General features: G+C 38.5%; 1 protein-coding gene across 6 annotated transcripts in view; it reads right to left on the reverse strand.

Moving 5' to 3' along the window:
* The window catches only part of ELOVL5 (ELOVL fatty acid elongase 5), a 90,446-nt gene that overhangs the window by 12,593 nt on the left and 57,918 nt on the right, over positions 1–19,935 (reverse strand). For 5 of the 6 annotated variants that reach the window (XM_072642470.1, XM_072642467.1, XM_072642471.1 and 2 more), the window contains exons 2-4: positions 16,000–16,065; positions 13,557–13,744; positions 603–680 (exon numbers count right to left, since the gene is read on the reverse strand). In XM_072642470.1, coding sequence (XP_072498571.1) covers positions 603–680; positions 13,557–13,744; positions 16,000–16,057 — 324 coding nt within the window. In that variant the 5' untranslated portion in view covers positions 16,058–16,065. Of the gene's footprint in view, positions 1–602; positions 681–13,556; positions 13,745–15,999; positions 16,066–16,187; positions 16,328–19,935 lie in introns of those variants that run through there. The other variant, XM_072642472.1, reaches the window with a different exon arrangement.

A 19,935-nucleotide genomic window follows, 5' to 3' on the forward strand; every position in this document is an offset into this window, starting at 1 on the left:
CTTGGCATCATTCACTCACCACATAGTCATCATCCCTACTGAACGTCAATTTAGTCCAAAAGCATTTAGTAAGTGCTTACAAGAGCAACTAAGTAGATAGGGTACTAGACCTGGAATCAGGAAGACCAGAATTCAAATCTGACTTCAGACACCTGTGTGACCCTGCATAAGTCACTTCACCATGTCTGCCTCAGTATCCTCAGCTGTAAAATGAGCTGAAGAAGGAAATGGCAAATTATTCTAGTATCTTTGGGGAAAAAACCCCAAATGGGGTCATGAGAGAGTTGCATATGACTTAAAAAAAAAGACTTAATTAACATCAATAAGTGCGGAAGCCTTGGGAGTACAAACGAAGGTAGGAAAGCAGTCCACAGTACTAAAAGGTGCTTCACATTCTAAAGAGGAGACAATTAAAACAAAATGTATACACAAAATATTTACAATGTAAATGGAGGTCATCTCAGAAGGAAGGCACCAGCTTAGTAAGAACAGCTTCTCTTAGTAAGAGAAGGGTAGAGTGGGATAGGTGGGGAAGGGCCAGGATTTGAATGGAGTTTTGAAACAGTAAAAGGCTGAAAACGATGACAAAAATAATAAATTACCTTCATATCTGCTTGTCCTCCACTGCGAGTGTCCTGACAGAAGAAATTGTATTCTCCTTCCCATACTCCTGTTACTAACTAAAAGAAAAAAACCAAAAAACAAAGAGCCCATCAGTTCACGAGTAATACTAATAATATTAGTAGCTGACACTTTTATAAGATTTGCAAATATTTTACAAACATGATCTCAACTGACATCACAACAACTCCATATGGCAGATGCTGAAGATCTTATTCCTATTTCATAGATGATGAAACTGGGGCACACCAGACACTGCACTCGAGACCCCAGAAACTAGACCCCAACATGGGAGCATGTGCTGTACCAGGACACGCATCACACTTACAACAGAGCCTGACTCCACCATATTCTATCATATATTATGGTAGGGTTTGTGGTTTGGTTTTTTCTTTATCTTTTTTGCTGATCTTATCCCTACCAATCAATAGTTAACAAATATTTATTTAGTGCCTATTACTGGTGCTATCAATACAAAGAAGGGCAAAAGAAAGTTCTTACTCTCAAGGAGCTCACAGTCCAAGAGGGAACCAATATGAAAACAACTATCTACACAAAGAAAGATATTTACAGGATAAATCAGACATAATCAACAGAAGGAAGGCACTGGGTTTTAAGGGGGATCAGGAAGCGACAAGATCTTTCTCCCTTCTGTATCTCTTTTGAAATACCTTTAATACAATAGTGCACAGTAGTCTATACTTGTGATTTCACTAATGTAGGGAGAGCTCCCCAGTGAGAAGATTTCCTTCCATAGTGCAGCCTGGTTTATGATTTAGAGCCTTAAAGTTGCCTAAGGCACGGGGAGGTTAAGGGACTTGCCAAGAGTCATACAACCAGCAGATGTCAAAGATGGTGTTTGAATGCAAGCTGTTTTAAAACAACTTAAAATTTAAAGCCACCAGGTAGCTGATTTTTGCTCTCATATCTCCCTCTAGTTGAGCATCTATGCTATAAAAGAGTAGCCAGAACTAATAACATGGTTGTATGACCAAAGATTATTAATATTTTCTAAAGGAGGCATTATGGTGTACATGGAGGAATATAGGAATAAGTCAGACGACATGACTTCTTGACCCAGTTCTGCCCCTAACTAGTTTGAGTCCATCATTTGACTTCCCCAGGTCAGTTTCCTCCACTTTAAAAAGAGCTGGATGAGGTGACGGTGCTAATACTGTAGTAGTGTTGGTGGTAGTGGTAGTAATGACAGCTGGCATTTACATAGTGTTTATGGTTGGCAAAATGCTTTATTAAAATTATTTCATTTGATCCTCACCTCACAACCACTTAGGGAGGTAGATGGATAAAGGCAGAAAGGCAGAGTTGCTTAGTCATACAGAGAATTAAGTGTCTGAGGCTGAACTTGAACTCAGGTCTTCCTGATAGATTTCACTGTTATCTATAGTACCACCTAGATGCCTCTAGGTTCTGTGATGAATCAGAGATGGGGATAAACTGAATACAAGGCTGGGAAGTTAGGTGGCAAAGGAGTCAGGAAGACATCTTTCTGAGTTCAGATCTGGCCTCAGATACTTACTAGCTGCATGACCTTGGGCAAGTCACTTCACCCTGTGTACCTCAGTTTCTTAAATGGCAAACCACTCCAGTATCTTTTCAAAGAAAATCCCAAATGGAGTCACAAAGAGTGGGACATGACTGAAACAACCCACAACAAGAAGAATACAAGCTATATGAAATAGGATTTGGAAGGTTTGCTTGCATTGTAAATCAGTTTTACTAGAAACAAGTTAAAATCCTTAGTGGGACTTCAAAAGGAAAAAAAATAAGTTGGAGAGTGGAAGGATATCCTCTGATAGAGGGAGATAATCAGGGCAACTGTATACTTGAAGGTAAAAACCAATGTGAGTCTCTTCCCAGAGGAACCTGAATGTTCTTGGGAGGACAAAGTTCTTTGTTCTCCAAGGTACAGCCATAGGAGCTATCAAGTGAGAGACTGATTGTCCAGTAGTGAGCAGTGGAAGAAGAGGGCTCTCCTCAGGGACGACTGAATCCTTTGTTTTCAGACCTGAAAACTACAATAGAGAGGCTTCTTTTCTTCCTAGGGAACTTCCCAAGGCTTGTCAAAACAGATGACGACTCCCAATTTCTGGTGATACTGAGTGAAAGAAAGAGCTTACGAGGTCTTGCGCCAGAAACTCAAGACCATAGTATGGGCTATGTTTTCCTCTCCACTGCTCACTGAAAGCAAAAGACACAGACTAGAAAACTGCTGTAGAAGTCAGCAGAGGGCTAACAAGGTGGTGTCTGAGAATAGGACATCTAATCTCTGGAGGACAGCTGAAAATTCAGGGATGACAGGTAGTCTAACAAAGGCTGATAAGAATGTACCTGCCTGATGTCTTGCAAATCCAATCAAAAGGAGTTAAAAATAAAAAAGCTGGGAAAGAATAATAATGCCAGTTGTTTTTATATGGTACTTACTATATACCAGGCACTGTGCTAAGTGCTTTATAACTGTTACCTTATTTGATCCTCACAACAACTCTGGTAGGTGGGTGCTATTATGACACCCCCTCATTTTACAGATGAAGATAGTGAGGCAAACAAAGGTCAAGTGACTTGTCCAAGGTCACACAGCTAAGAAGCGTATGAGGCTAGATTTAAACGCAAGTCTTCTATAGCTCTATGCCCTGTACCACCAGTTGCCTCAAAAGGAGAAAAACTGCCTGTTTTTTCCCCCAGTAAGCTACTATATAGAGGATACCTACAATGAAAAAGATACTTGTTGTGAGATACTTGTTAAGTTTATAAGGGACAAAGTGCAAAAAAAAAAAAAAGAAAAAAAAAGAACTGGTAATAAAATATAAAAACCTCAAAATGGCTAAGTTCAGTTTACGCAAGAAGGTCTGAATATCTTAATGCATGGACATCTATTTTACTTCATAGTTCTCACTGAAAAATGATGACTCTACATGGGTATCCCTATATTCAGAAGAAATTAGATTACCAAAAAAAAGATAGGAACACGATCTGCCCTGCTACGGGTAAGGCAATGATAACCGAGAAAGCAGAGCTGCTCAAGTCTTACTTTTTTGCTGACAACAAAAATGACTAACAGGAAGTTCACTCAACAAGAATTTTATTAAGCACTAATTACTATACATTATGTAAGATTAAGGAGATATTGAGAGCACCTAGCTTTCCCTGATATCTATCTGTCTATATGTATATGTATATGTAGATAGGTATAAGCATAGATACAGATAGACAGACATATCTTTGAGAGTAGGAGAAACACTGTTATTTACCAAATAAAGACAAAGGAAAAAAAAGGAACAGAGCCTGCAAACGACAGTATTAGCTTAAATACTACACCAACACCACTGCTTAACATTTATACTTGGCCTACCCTTCCAAGTGGCTATAGGAACTATGAATTTCCTCCAAAGAAAAACTCCTGTTTTCTGTGAGGCGGCCTCTTGGTCTCGTGCCATCACTCCTTTGCCAATGGATAAAACAAACTATCTGGGAAGTGATTAAAACCAGCCTAGATCATCAGGCAAACCAGTTAGGGAATTTGCCACTAAGATACATGACTTCTAGCTTCTTCAAGACAGAGAGATCTTCAAGATTTGTTTGAAAAATTTGTTTTCAATTCCAGAATGTGAACCACGAAATACTTAATGATAGCTACAAATCAGCGTATATGCAAGTATCTCACACACACACACACACACACACACACACACACACACACACACACTCACACATCACAGATCTACTGCTGGAAAAAGACCTTTGGAGGTCATCTAGTTCAACTCTTTCATTTTTAACAAGTGCTGAAATTAAGGCCCCAGGGAAGGGGGAGGTTTAAAGACTTGTCCAAGCTCTCATCTCATCCACAGAAGGGTGGAGGAACAACTTCTGACAGGAAGGCTTTCCTAATCACCTTGGATTTGCCTTTCTCAGATCACCTAGATTACTTCTCTGAGTACATACTGTAGAATGTAAACTCCTTAAGGGCAGGCAGGGTTTTTTGCACCAGGTGTTAGTTGAATGAGCAGTTAAGGAGGCAGCTAGGGACTCAGTGGGCTTGGAGTCAGAAGACCTGAGTTCAAGTTCAGCTTCAGACAACAACAGCTTTAGCAGCAGAGATAAGAGGATTACCGGCCTTCAGGTGCTATAAGTCTCCTCAAATGCAATGAGGTGACCCAAATTCAGACTCTCCTTTTAGTTTCTTTATAGCCTTCCTTTTGCAGGGTGGGTGGTCTGGACTCAGCGGCATAATTTCTCATCTTCCTCAGAACCCCTGTGACCACACAGAAAACGTGAGAGGATTCTATAACCTTGGTTTTTCAGGGAGTAGGGCTAAAGCACCATTGTGCTCCCAAAGCAGGTTGGAACAGCTCCCTCATTATGTCTGGATTGTTTCCTGGGGTTGCAGAACTGATTCCAAAAACAAACAAATAAATAAAGCTAGAGATTGTTATGCACTCTTTCCTTCCAACGAACCAAGATTATTTTCAGCCATATGTCAACAGGTACCAATTTTGTTGAATAAAGCCTGCTTTAATTGGTACTAGTGGATGTGACGGGCCTATAATTAAACCTGGCATACATCTTTCCTCTTCTGATGTGTCAAATTAAATTGCCAAGGACAGTCTGGTGAATCCCAGTGTTTAGAGGACAAGTACTGCACCCCTGACAACAGCTGGCCTGTGACCAGTCTGACGAATAGAAGTGAATCTTGCCTTTCAAACATCTGCTATGGTGAGATCTGGGCATTTTAAAGCTAACATTTAGGTATTTGGGTATTCACTCTGTCTTAAGATTCTTTGCTTGGCATCTGAACAAATCAAATGGATTTTTCAAGCTTGAGAGTTACAGGCACTTAAAAAAAATACACAGAACTTCTTGGAATGTTACCAAAAAACAAAAAAACATCCTAGGAAGCAAGGTCATTTTAAGAACTCAGAGTGACCGAGGGGAACAAACATTGTAGGGGTAGGACAAAGTCTTTCAGCCCCATCACCACTGCTACTAAGGACTGAATGAGCAGGCAGGTTTTTGTCCCGTGTGGTCTCTGCCTTCCGCAGATGTGTGCTGTAAGGATTAGAAGGCAGGACCTCCTCAGGAGAACCATGAATGAGAAGTAGAGATGTGGTGACAGGAATACAGAGCTGACAAATGACCAAGGGATCGTTCCTTTCCATGACTTCTAGAAGTACAGACTTAGAAGGGGTCTTAGCTTGTCCAATCCACTCTCATTTTATAGATGAGAAAACCAAGATGTAGGAAGGGGAAATGATTTGCAAATAGACAAAAAAGGCCTTTAATGGCAGGCCAGAAAAGATAACCTAGATCAGTTGACTCCCTGGTCTCTAGTAAACTTGAAACTCGGATCCTCATCCCTTTGGTTTGCCTGGACAGCTTTAGAGCTGGTCCCAGCTTCTTCTATAAAACACACCCTACTGCCCAACAAAGGAAGCACCACCAGTACCTTTAGCAGATATTTTACCTGGGGCTACTTATCAGTCCTTTAAAGCAAACTAACTTGGGGGAGTGTAAAGTTTTGAATTACAACTGTAACATGTACAAGGCATACGAGGATGCCCATTAATGTCCTTTTACACCATTGGCCCAAGGGAGGATTTGTTTTCTGTTGCCGGGAACCCATCTGAGACACAACTGAAAGCTATTTCAGGGACCTGGTTTTGTATGTCTGAGAAGCCCTTAGAACCAGGCCCAAAGGAACAGCAAGTCTTCTAGACCCAACCCGAATCAGGTATGTGTGGCATTTTAATACCTCACCAAAGTCAGGTTGCAATACTTGGGTCTCTAAGGTCCTCCTAGTTTCCTGAGTTTGCTTACCAATAGTGAACATTTCTCTTTAGGACTTCCTGGTTTACAGAGGGTGTGAAGTGGTGGTTACTACGGTTACTGTTAATTATATCCTTCCGCCAAAAACAGAGGGACCCTATCCACCTATTCTCCCTTGTTGTTGAAAGTAACAGATAAACAAGTGATTGAGAGAGATTCTGTTGACCTATTTTCTCTCATCTTTCAAAATAACATAGATAAATAAGTGACTGAGTTTGGAGATGCTCTTGAATTTCTCTCAGTATAATGATATCAATAAATATGTATTAGATGCCTACTATGCCAGGCACTGTGCTAAGGACAGAAGATACAGAAAGGCAAAAGAGAGTGCTTGCCTGCAGGGACCTTGCACAATCTAATGGGGGAGACAAATATATACAATGTAAGTTACACACAGTACAAGTAGGAAATAATTAACAGTGAAAAAACACTAAAATTAAGAGAGATTGTAAAAGAGAAGGTTTTAGATAGGACTTAAAGGAAGCCAAGGAAGTTGAGGAGGGACAGCATCTAGGCATGAGGATCAGTCACAGAAAGTGCCCGAAGTGGAGATGGAGTGTCTTGTTTGTGAGACAGCCAGGAGGCCAGTGTCACTGGACCGGAGAGTACTTGACAGGGAGTAAGGTATAAGAAGACTGGAAAGGTTGGAGGGAAAGAGATAGCAGATCTAAAATGTTAAATATGCATATTTAGTTACTGACTCTCCTCTTTCTGACAGAACCTTTTCTCCTTACCCAAAACTCAGGAGCTCAAGGCACTCATTTTCCCTTTATCCTTCCTACTTTTCTGCTAAAAATCTCTTAATGAAGAAACTGAGGGAAGAACCTCAACTTCATTAATCACAATGAGTTATGTTTTAAAAAGCTAAGGCTGAATGAACTTGCTGGACATTCAAGGTAAAGGAAGGACTGAAGATTAAAGATATGGGTTGGTATTGTAAGGGACAAGAGGAACCGCAGATTTAGAGCTAGAAGGGATCTTAGAGATCCTCTAATTCAATACCTTCATTTTACAAATGAGTAATCTGAGATCCAAGAGATGTTAAGTGACTTGCCTACAGTCATACTTACTGAATGAGTCAGAATTCAAACCCAAGTCCTCTGACTTCAAATCCACTACTTTCCCCACAGGACCACACCACCCTCTGGGGAGCCTTTACTAGACATATTACCATCCTCTGACCTTTAAAACTTTTCTGTACCCTCCACTTCCACATCTGTAAAGTGGGAAATGAGTCAATAAGCATAATAAATACATTTTTCAATTTGAAATTTTTTCTTTTAAAAAACCAGAGGCAGGTAGGTGTGGTCAAAGAGCAATGAATTTGGAGTTAGAGGACCTGACCTACAACCCTACCTGTGCCACTGTTTCTCTGTGTGACCTTAGGTGAGTCCCTATCCTTCTGTGGTGTTCAGTTTTTTTTCCACAAAAGGATGAGGTTGGACTAGGTAATTTTTAAGGTCCCTTCAACCGCTAAAGCTATGTTCCTATGAAATCCAATAATCAAAGAGTTGAGAAAGGGATTTTAGAGGCCACCAGGACCCCCCGTACCTGAATAAGAATCCCTCTCCAACACACGCATCTGACAGTCATGCAATTTCTGCAAGCAGTAAGCATGGGAGAGGACTGAATATCTGCCTTTCAAGGAGTCGGGAGAACAAAGGGAACTGTGCTGAAGCCTGTATATCTGGTACATACAGGTTTCTGCAAGAGCAAACTAAGCAGGGATGTATGCAAGAAATGCATTGTACGTCACATCCTTTAAATACTTAAAAATCTGAATTTCCTAAAATTGCTGCTGCTATTTTAAGAACACCAAAAGGGAAGGCCAAAAAACCAAAAAGTCAATTTAGAGAGCAGTAAGCTTCCCAAGCCACTGCTGTTCAATTCTATCATACTTTCAAAACGTGCCATAAAAAGGACGGCCTGTCAGTTTGGTCTAAAAGAGCTTTTGTGCAAGTACTAATGGGATGCTATTAATATCCCTGTATGTCCTCAAGAGTTCAGAGATAGATTTAACTGGCCAATGAGCCCATTAAATATGTATACCATCAAATGTTCTGATTACTTTCTTGTTTGACAATAAACAAAATCACTTCACAAATCTTCAAAAAAAAAAAAAAAAGCTACAAAGGAATGTCATTTGATATACACATATGCTCAAACCCTTCCGTTTAAAATATTAGCATTTGTGATTTTTCTGACATTTTGAAAGGCGAAACTTTTTTCTGGAAAAAATACAGACACCATTTGTTTGGAAATCACAGCCCTCACATCCTCTACCTTCTAGCCAAACTGACTTAAACTTCTTGTTTCTCATGCAAATACTTCCATTTCTACTTTTGTGCCTTTGCAAAGCCTGACTCCCCACCCAACATATCGGTAATGTTTTCTACCTCTACTCATAAACAGCTAAGGGTCATCCAAGGTCCATTCCCCCCTCAAGAAAGATTTTCCTAATTCCACTATTTGATGGTGCCCTCGGAAGTAATATATTTTGTATTAACCAATCTGAGACAACCCACCTTCCTCCAAATGCAAACTCTTTAGCCCCGGTGGCAAAAGATTACGACAATGAAGGTTTTTGAGGGCGGGGCCTGTCCCAGTTGTATTGATATCTGCAGGAGCTGGCACTAAGATGGTACATGACGCTACTGAACAATTACCTGACATCTAACAGAAAGAGAACACACGTACTCCGGTGCTTTGAATTCATGAATTCTTTGGAACAACAGTTCCAGATCAAGTAGAAATGGGATTCAGGTACTCGTGTGTTACGTTTTCCCCTCCTGGCTACTCCATATACCCTTGGCAGAATAATTCAGTTCAGAAGCACTAAGGGGAAATGGTTACAAACAAAGTATTCCTAAATACAAACATCTTGCAAATTATATTGTACCTTAACCTGAAGTGCCAATTTCCCCTCCTGACTGACCTCAGGTTAATCCAGTTTAGATAAAATTTTACTGAATCTATGCACTGATAGGCATAAAATGAAAGATGTTCATTTTTGTTTCTCCCAGGAACAGATGCAGAAATAACAGACAACATCCACCTGGAAGCAATGGTTTTTAAGTTGAGGCAATAGATAATGAACGGGAAAGAACACCAAATTTAGAGTTGACAGAGCAAGGGGCCCTACTATTTACTATAACTGTGTGACCAGTCTGTTAAACCTCTCTGAGGCTCTTATTTCCTCATCTCTAAAATGTTAGGGATGGATTAGGTAACCTCTAATACACTTTTCTACATTCCAAATTTACTATAACCTCCAAGTTCTTTGGTTCTATTGCCTCTTTCATTTGGTAATAATTGTATTGGCAAAACCACACCTACATAATGAACTAGGTTATGGTCTACATTTAAAAATTCAATTGCATGGTCTTCAAATGTAATTTTAGTATTTTTTTCCCTTATCTTACCCTCTACTTTCTCTTGGTAACTGAGTCTTGGGTCTCCCAAGACTACTTTATCCTTCCTTCCATTTTCCTTCCATGTACTTCCTTTACACTGACTGAAAGCTGATTAACTTCAAACTCCTCAAGGCTAGTATAGCTTCTTAACAAAGAATTAAGAAAAGAAAAAATTTTCAGGACAAGTTAGCAAGAAGGCAAGACAAGTCTTCTCTGTCCCTTACTGGTCAACAGAAAAATACAGACCTTAACCTTACAATGACTAACATAGCCTGGAAAGTGATTTGGTGACTGCAAGGTGTGCCCAGGATCAAGTAGAATCAGACATCAAATTCTCCTGGCACACCAACATCAATTCTACATCAGGAGTATCAGTCCTTGACCTCAAATCTACTTAAAGAGAATACAGCCTACTGTATTTATTCAAGTACTTTCTCCTTGCTCTGGTACCTATTCTCTTTTACCTGAGTGCATCCCTGATCCCTCCTCCCTCATGCCCTATACAAAAAGTGTGGTTTCTCACTTCAGATAAGTCCTAACCTTCTACCTTCTTCCCCAATTTTCAAAATGAAGGCTAAGAAGAGCAAAGGAGGGGAAAATGGCCTTATTTGATAAAAGGTAAGAAAAAAACTTTCAGAAAACTGACAGTGAGAAAATTATGTTGTCCAGGGGATTCTTTCGCCATTATGGATCAGACTAGTATCTGAAGAGCCTTCTAACTCTTAAGATTCCAAGGTATTTAAAGTGCTCTAAGTATTACTTAGCAGGGCACAGGAGGAAAAAATCTACTTCTGATCATATGGGTACTAGAATGCCTCAGGTTCACTTAGGCAGCAGTTTACCCACAATTCCCTTTCCTCTTTATGGTAGTAGTATACTTGCTAAATAGAGGATGAAATAAAAAAAGAACACCAACAAGAAGGAATGTATAAGCTGTATATTGTCCAGAAGGGCAATCATAATGGTGAACTAGATTCTGATAATGCCATATGAGGGTCTGTGGAAGGAACTTGAGAGGTTTAGAAGATAACACTTGAATCAAGGATCCTTAAGCTTTTTTTTGTATCATGGACCTCCCAAGGCAATCTGATGAAATTTAGGGACCCCTTCTCAGAATAATTTTGTTGACTAGGTTTATAACTGAAGGAAATGTTAAATTTCAGTTAGAGAGTAGCAAAAACACAAATACATACATACATACATATTTTTCCCATTCATGGATTCCCTGAAATTTGTTTACAGACTACATCTTTGGAGGACCATAGATACTGGGTTAAGAACCCCTGTCAGGAGAGCTGTCCTCAAGGATCTGAAGGCCAGTCATGTGGAAAATTGATCAGACTTATTCTTCCTGCCTTCTGAGGCCAAGAGCTAGCATCAATAGCTAGAAGTCACAGAAACAAATTTTAGCTGATGTTAAGGAAAAACTTCCTCACATTTATGGCCACCCAAATACAGAATGGGCTGGCCTGGCAGATACTGGCTTGTCTCTAACCAAAGCTATAAGCAAAAGCTGGATGGATGAACACTTGTTGGGTGTGTTACAAAGGGACCCTTTTCAGGTATGAGTTGAACTAGTTGGTCTCTGGAGACTCTTCCAACTTTGAGATTCTGTACTAAGAAAAATGCTGGAGAGCTAGAAAGTTTTGAGTCAAACATATTTTTACCTGCCTGTCACCTTATATTTATTGTATCAATTTGTTACTGATTTAAAATTAAGATCTGAAGCCTCTTCCAAAATATACTGGCAAAATATAAAAAATGCTCAATTTATAAAAAGAGGAAAAAAATCTAAATTTTATACTAAGGAAAAAATAAGTATGCCAAATAACATCTTGGTTTTTTTGTTTGTTAATCTGGCTACATATTTTTAAAAGTTGCAGAATGTTGTTGTACAGACAAAGAACAAAACGCTATCTTTTGAATTATATAAACAAAAGTTTCCTTATGAGGGCTCTATCATCTACAAATGTAAATGGGAAAAATAAAGCATTTACTCAAAGGAATCTGACTGTACTGTTGTTAAGTCCCTTGTATACTGATCAATGTTCTGCACACATTGCTGAGGCCAGGAAGTCCCTGAACTTCATTTCTGTGAATAGCCCCTGCCTCCAATCCTCCAGCATCCATCACGGAGGCTAATTAAACTTCCTTTGTTCTAGAACAGGAAAAGGAAAAAAGGCAAAAAAAGGTGAGGGCTTTACATGATTATTAACAGCTCATATTAAATTACAATTAAGGTTATATGGGGTTATAACAGACACCAACAAAATGAGAGTGTATAATAAAATAAAGACACTTATCTGTCTTTTAATTTAAGATAATCTGTCATTCATAATACTTCAGTTGCTTGTGATTGTGTAGTTAGTAGCTTTTTTATATCTACTTAGTGTCTGATTAAACTTAGCTGTTTTAGTAAAGAAATCTATTCTATCTAACAGTTCTTTAAAAAAAAATCTATTCACAATCTAACCACACAGGTTAGACTGGTCTGTGAAAATATCTGTGGAAGAATGTGATTCCTTAATTAAATAGAATCTTTTACACTGGGGCTCAATAAGAGATCTATCTATCTAGGGGAAGGAGTTTATCTACCCAACTTAGATGAATTATAGAGATTTCCATTTTCCACCAGCATAAATCTCATATAGGCTCCAACTCTCTCCTTCAAACGCTTAACTTCAAGAGTTAATATCATACTACAATACAAAGGAGATGAAAAATGTAAATGTGAGGAGTGGAAGTTTTGAATGCATTCTCCATTGCAAAATAGTGGCTGGGGACCAGTCTTTCATAAACCTATAGAGGGCAGAGCTCTGAAGGCTTCCAAGAGGGTAGAAGATTATTTACTTGTGTCCCAGGAGTCACAGACAGCAAATTATCTAGCCCCTGGGGCTCAGGGGTATAGAGATACATTCCATAAAACCAGAGAATGGGAGAAATAAGGTAGGTTTAGATTGGATTTGTCCTTTTCATTAAGCTGTAGCATCGTCTCAGAAACCACCTGATCTGAAGTGAACTCCGTCCATGTATCCCATGAATGCAAATCCTAAAATCATGCTTAAAAAAGGGTGTCAATCTTAATAGTCAAATCACAAATTATTTACCTTTATCTGTTCAAGATAAGCATATGCTCACATTCACCAAAGCAAACTAAACCAAAAAACATCTCCTCCTCCCCATAATACCTTTACATCCATAAAAAACAAATAACAACAACAAAAAACCCAACCCTAAAAACCCATGAAAATGAAACCAGCAAGCAACAATAACTTATTTGGTGCTTATTATTATCAATAAGATGGTCAGCATCCCCCCCCTTTATCTCATGCTTGGCCTAAATGTACCCCTGAATTTTGCTGGCATTACAAAAACTCTTGGAGCAATTCATTGTAAGATTCTAAACCTTAAAAATGTGATATATCTGTTTCCATTTCCATTAAAATAATAATATAAAGCAATACTGAAAGCAAAGAACTGCTTCCACATCCCTTTACAGGAGATCTTTATAGAAAAACATCTTGGGTGTTTGGATAAAACCAGTGAAAATAGAGATTTCATTAGCATGACCCCTTCTCTCTGTTTCCTTTTATCATTTTCAGGTCAGTAATATGTAGACAGACAGGAGGGAGTCAAGAGTAAAAGTCAGAAATAAAAATAAAATCTCAACCCATCTCCTACCTCATAAAACATATATAGAGACAGCAGCGTAAGTCCAAGGTTATAAACCACTAGAATGCCCCTGCAGGAGAATGGCTGTTTATTCTGCATGTATTTTGGTCCTAGCCATACGATTAATAAGTATAAGATAGAGAAGACAAAAGTAGGTATATAGTTATCCAGAAGAAACCACCCTTTTACACGGGAATCTGAAATAGAATAAAAAAAAAAGAAAAATATTTAGTGAATGGAAACAAACAGCACAGATATTAAAATAGTGGAAATATGTCAAATATTTCTTCAGAAAGGAATATTTCTGACCCTTTTTTTCGACTAGTCCCTTTAGGAGAAGTCTATCTCAATAAAAACAAGCAAACAAAAATAACACCTTGCAGGTGTTACTTTCCCCGGTGAATTTCTAACAAGTTTTGTAGACAATAAACTTCCTCAAGATGGGTTCTGAAACATGTGGGAAAGGAGATTTTATTTAAACTTGTTGCTAAGAGAAATAATTCATCCAAAATAAACATTCCTTTCCAAAGAAATTTTTTTGAGTAAATTAAGAGAGGGCCTAATACTACAATTAAATGAGGTCTTTAGAACTGCATGTAGGGAAGGAAGACAAAATCAAAACGTGGCAGCCTTTGGTCCTCTCTCTGCCTGTATGGCTAGCAAAGTCAAGTCCAAGAAGGGAAGGGGCTGCTAGGTTAATGATGTGGTTACCCTAAGGTAGGTGAGAAGCAGCTATTGTGAAAACACTCAGAAAAGAAACTCAAGAGATTTAACAGCAGCAAAATAAGTAGAATATTTAAAATGGGCAGAACTGAATGACTGAAAGCAATAAAAAAGAGAAGATGGACAGAGGCAGAGAGAACTACGTGGCTTGATGGGAAAGGCCCTCTACTGATGTCTGCAGACCTGCATTCTGATACAGGCTCGAGGTATGGCCTTAGCCAAATCACTTTCCCTTCTATAGGCCTCGGTTTTCTTATCAGTTAAATGAGGACTGATCTTCTCTAAGGTCCCTTCCAACTCTAAAATCATTTAAACTAACAATCTAATTTGGTGAGCTGAATGTGTAGAAGAGGAGGCAGTCATGCTGTCACAGTGCCATGACTGAGAAAACCAATCTTCCTTCCTTGACAGACATTCTTTAAGGTTAAATGTCAAGTTAGTTTTATGCATGTTCTTGTTTTCAAGACAGACAAAATAAATTCAAAAGGTGATGAGATTTGCCTTGAGATGAAACACAGTTGTTCCAACTGTTTATTAATGATATCTGAGGTCCTTTCCTGAGTTTGGAAGCTTGTTTAATCACTTCACATCTATTCCTTTATTTTCTACAGCTCAAAGGAAGACCTAATTTTAATTTGGGATGCCAAATTGCAAAGCGAAGGTTTTTTCCCCTTAAATGAAATTGTATATTTTCTCCTCTACTTAAGTTATTTTGATAAGGTTCCCCAAAAGGTGTGTGTGTGTGTGGGGGGGGAGACAAAAGAAAATATTCAGTATGATACAACAAAAGGAATAAATACTAGTTCTGACTCTGACTCCCTCTATTACCTATGTGTCCTTGGGCAATTCACTTAATTGCCTTGGTATCTTCTTATGTAAAATGTCGGGGGTTGGATTAGATGATCTTTGAGGTCCTTCTCAAATCTAGATCTGATCTGATTCCTAAGAAATTTTTAATAAGATCGTCATTCAAAAATCAGGAAAATGCCCTACCAATAGAAATGGCTTCTCTTGTTAACAAAAAAAAAGGGGTGGTGGTGGAGGGTGGTTGGGGTTGAGATGTAATGTTTGTATGTATAATTGCAAGAAAGTATATTTACACACACACACATATATATGTATATCTGAATTCATGTACTCATATATACATACATACATACATACAGGCAAATAAAACACTAGGTACAGAAAAAGAGAAACAGAGAATGAGAGGTGACATTCTATATATACATTTACCTTTCCCAGGATTTTAAAAAGGAGGGTATTTAAAAAAAAAAATGGGGAAAGAAGAAGAAAAGTGGGCAAAGTCTTCACTTTAATTCTTGGCCTGCCAGCCTCTGCCTATACAGGACTCCTACCTGGCCAGGGCATTCAGTAATATTAAAAAGAAGTCATTGGCTTGAACCTAGAACTCACAATCCCAGAATTAATGGTAGAGTCGTCAAGCCACAGCCTTTTCTGGGGGGAGGGTATGAGGCAGGTGCCATAACCTTGATTTTTAGCTAAAGTCAGGAATTGCTGTGGCTTCCTCCCTGCTCTGACAACCATGTAATACTATATAACTTGTTAAATTATAGGGATTTCCAAAAGCTCATGACCACAGTTTCATCCAAAACACAGACCTGAACCTGCCTTTTTCAGGCTGGAGCAAGTCCTACTATTCAAATGATTCCTTAAACATAGCTATACAAGTGGCTCTAAGAAGGAAACAAAAATTTTAAAACCTTACCTCTTGGTCCAAGCCATGTCTGCATATAACTATTAAGTGATGCATCAAAGGCTTCCATTTTTTAATCTATAAGAGAAACAAAATAGACATTGATTATTCTTCATTCAAAATGCCTTTTCTCTCCTAAAAGTATAACCTATTGGGACAATTGTAAAGCATTTAATCTAAAAACAAAACAAATTTCCTACCTTAGATAATCTCTTCAATGAATTAAATAAAAACCTACAAAAACAACTTAAATACAGTTCTACTGTGGATGCCAAAAGGACACAATCCTAACTTAATTAAAATGCCAGCTTCCTAAACTTTCTCAGTTCCTCAAGAACTCTTTTCCTGAAGTAGAAATGTCACTGGAGAAAGGGAGATAAAGAATAAGCAATCATTTAGAGCCAGAAACACGATTAGCAAGAGAACAGAAAAGAAACAAATCCAGAAAACGGGACTTTTGTAACAAAGACCAAAGCTTTCTTTTTAAAAATAAATGTATCTATTTACTTATCTTCGCAAGAATTTATTCACTACTCCCACTGCTTCCTCCACTGAGCAATTATTACAAGAAATATACAAATTATAAAATATACAAATATGCATGGTCCAGCAAAACAAATTCCCACACTGGCTATGTACTGTTTCCTCTGTAAACCTCTCAATTTATGAGAGATAACACTGATCAGAATTTTCAGGGCTTTCAAAGTTGCTTTTCTCTACAATGTTCTCTTAACATGAATTGTTCTTATTCATTCACTTTATTCTGCATCAGTTCTTAAAGGACTTCTCAGTTTTCCTCTCAAACTGTCCATTTTATTTTACTGTTTAAAGTAAATCAATCTAGAACACCACTATGCTGTAAGAAATGAAAAGAGAATGATTTTAGAAAAATATGTAAAGACTTGCACGAAATAACGCAGAAGGAAATGAGCAGAGCCAAGAGAACATTGTATATAGTAACATCAATATTGTTCAAAGTTACTGTGAATAACCAAGTTCTTCTGAGTAACATGACAATTCAGATCAACTGAGGGACTTATAAAGAAAAATGCTATCCAACCTCCAGCGAGAGAACTGCTATAAGTTAATATGTACTGTGTAGTTACACACACACACCTTCTTTAATGCAGAGTGGGGGGTGGGGGAAACAACTTGGAACTCAAAACTCAACAAAATGAAGGAGGGCAAGGAGGGAGAGAGGGAGGGAGAAGGGAAGGAAGCAATCTCTCCCACACAGACACATACATACAACTTCATGATTTTTTTAAGTATGATCACACTATTCAAAGTTTTTCAGCCTTTCAGGGACTGTTGCATTGAACAAAAATTACTGAAAAGGCAGGATCACCAGGAGGCAAAGATAACGGAGACAGCAAGAACAGATAACCTTTCTCTAACGAGCTTTAGCACTTGTCCACCCCACCTGACTAATCTCTTCTGCTTCGCACTGTGAAAAGTACGCAGAGAACAAACAAGAATTATTTCGTAACTCTGGGGTGCATAACTTACACTAAACTGACTAGTGTGTAAGAAAGCCAGTAGAAGAAGGGTCAGCCACCATGGTGCCAGAGGACTACATGATGAAGCACACTAACCATCTCCCTGAGCGACGCAGTGAGAGTCAGGGAGATGACTGCTTTGGGACAAGGCAATGCAGGGGTGTCTTTTGTCTGATCGTGGATGTTACAAGGATAGTGAATAGTCTTTTTTTTAATTGTGGGGGAATCAGATAAGGAGAATGAAGCTTGGGACAAGGTTGCTGCGCCCCAAAAAGGTCAGTGATGTATTTTCAAAAATGCATGAAAAAAAACAGAAGGAAGGCCAGAATGAAACAGATAAAAAGGACAATTTTGAAAAGATATGTGTTTGTGTGTGTGTGTGTGTGTGTGTGTGTGTATAAAATTATTGTCGCATTTGCTTGCCCCTTCTCAAGGGGTGGGGGATGGGCAGAAGGGAAGGAACTCAAAATTTGTTTTGAGTGAATGTGAAAATAAAAAAAGTAATTAGGAACTATTTAATAAAATAAAATATATTTAAGAAAAAAAAAAGTTATATATTGTGGGTTTTCCTCACTTAAGTGTTCCTCCCATGGTTTCACCCAGATACTGAAAGGGGCGTGTGGAAGAAGGAGGGTTGGTTTATGTGTGAATTGTGATGTATTTATTATTCCTGTCTTTGTGTCCCCTTTCCTGTTTAAGGAATAAGCCTTATTAGAGGATTTGTGATTTTATGTAGCAAGCATCCTATTATGTGCTGTGCACATAATCAAGGCTGATACTTTACTAGGGGATGAACCCTTCCAGTTTGCCCTGAATCCTACCTTACTATAATCTACGATGCATCCCCTTTCTTGTCCCCTTCCTGCTCCGGCTTCTGGTGTTCTTGACTTGGGCCTAGCAAACTCTGACTAAGCTCTTGAGTGTCTGACCTGGCTTCCTGTTTGCTGTGTCTGTTTCTCCTCAGATCCTGATCTGTGTCCCAACCCTCTCTGTTTATAGGATCCTAGTTCCAGGTTGCTGTTTTTTTCTGGATGACTGATTCCGGCTCCACCAAATCGTCAAGATAGGTCTGTCTCCCTCGTCCTGAACTTCTGCAGTTGACTTTTTTTTAAAAACTGCTTTACATTTATTCCAATTAAATTTCATCTCATGAGTCAGCTTTCTGGTTTAACCTGTCCATATTTTTTAGATCCTGATTTAGTTATCCAGCATGCCAGATGTTGCTCCAATGTTTTAAACAGCCGCTGAAAATTTGCTGAGTATGCTATTTATGCCTTCAGTCAAGTCAATGGTAAAAAATGTTGAACAGAGTAAGCCTAAACATGAAACCTTGGAGTAATCCCTTGTGTGACCCTGGGCGAGTAACTTAACATTCCTATGCCTCTGTTCTTTCAACTTCTAAATTGAAGGCACTGGTTTGTCTAACCTAAGTTTTCTTTGTGTTCTAAATCTAGGATTTTGCTATCTCTTCAAGACAACCCTACAGGCTGACCTCAAGTCCATTTAATATCAATATTTGGTTCTAATCATTTAAAATCACCAATTCACAAATTATCCACAGAGATGTTGCTAGAAATTAATTGAATACTGTGATTTTTTTGATCCAGAGATAATGGGAAACCACTGGAAACCAAGGAAATGCCTATCAATTGGGGAATGACTTAACAAATTATGATGTATGAATTTAAGAGAATACTCGTGTCTGCTGTAAGAAATGAAGAAAATGACTTTCAGAGAAACCTTGGAAGACCCGTATGAACTGATATACACTGAAATAAGTAGAACCAGGAAAAAAAATTATACCAAAACACTCACGTGGTAAAAATGAACAATTTTGAAAGGCTCAAGAAATTCTAGAGTACCATAATTCTAGAGTACTAATGATGATGAATGTTCCTGACATAGAGGTGATAAGAGTCACACAGTTTTCCCAATATGGGAATTTGCTCTTTTTCTCTCTCTGTGGGGGAAAGGAGTTGTGAAGAAGAAAAACTGATAAAAGCTTGGTAACTAAACATAGTAAAATTAAAGAATAAAGAAACAAAACGCTGTGAAATTAGAACTGCCAAATTTGGTTCTGAGGAGACCTGAGAATATTTTTTATGGGTGTGGAACACTGCACATAGTGTTGGATGCAGTGGATGTGTTTGCTAGTTTTGACTACTTTCCCCCCTTTTTCTGTTATAAGGATTGGCAGAATAGGTGAGGGAGGGTAGGGAGACATTAAAAAATGAAGGTGATGAAAAACTAAAAATGATCAATTTTTTAAAAGGGGGAATTGTGATGTTTGTGCAAAGGAGAAGAAACCAGGAAGAACTGGCAGGCCCCTAGCATCCTAACCACTCCATTGCTAGCCCTCCTGCAAAAGGGCTGTTACTTCCCTTTCAACAATGACATAAAAGAAAAGTCATCCTCTTTCTATCTTCTTCAGTAATAAGCCCTATACTAC

The sequence above is a fragment of the Notamacropus eugenii genome, chromosome 2, assembly GCF_028372415.1.
Source record: "Notamacropus eugenii isolate mMacEug1 chromosome 2, mMacEug1.pri_v2, whole genome shotgun sequence".
Classification (NCBI taxonomy): Eukaryota; Metazoa; Chordata; class Mammalia; order Diprotodontia; family Macropodidae; genus Notamacropus; species Notamacropus eugenii.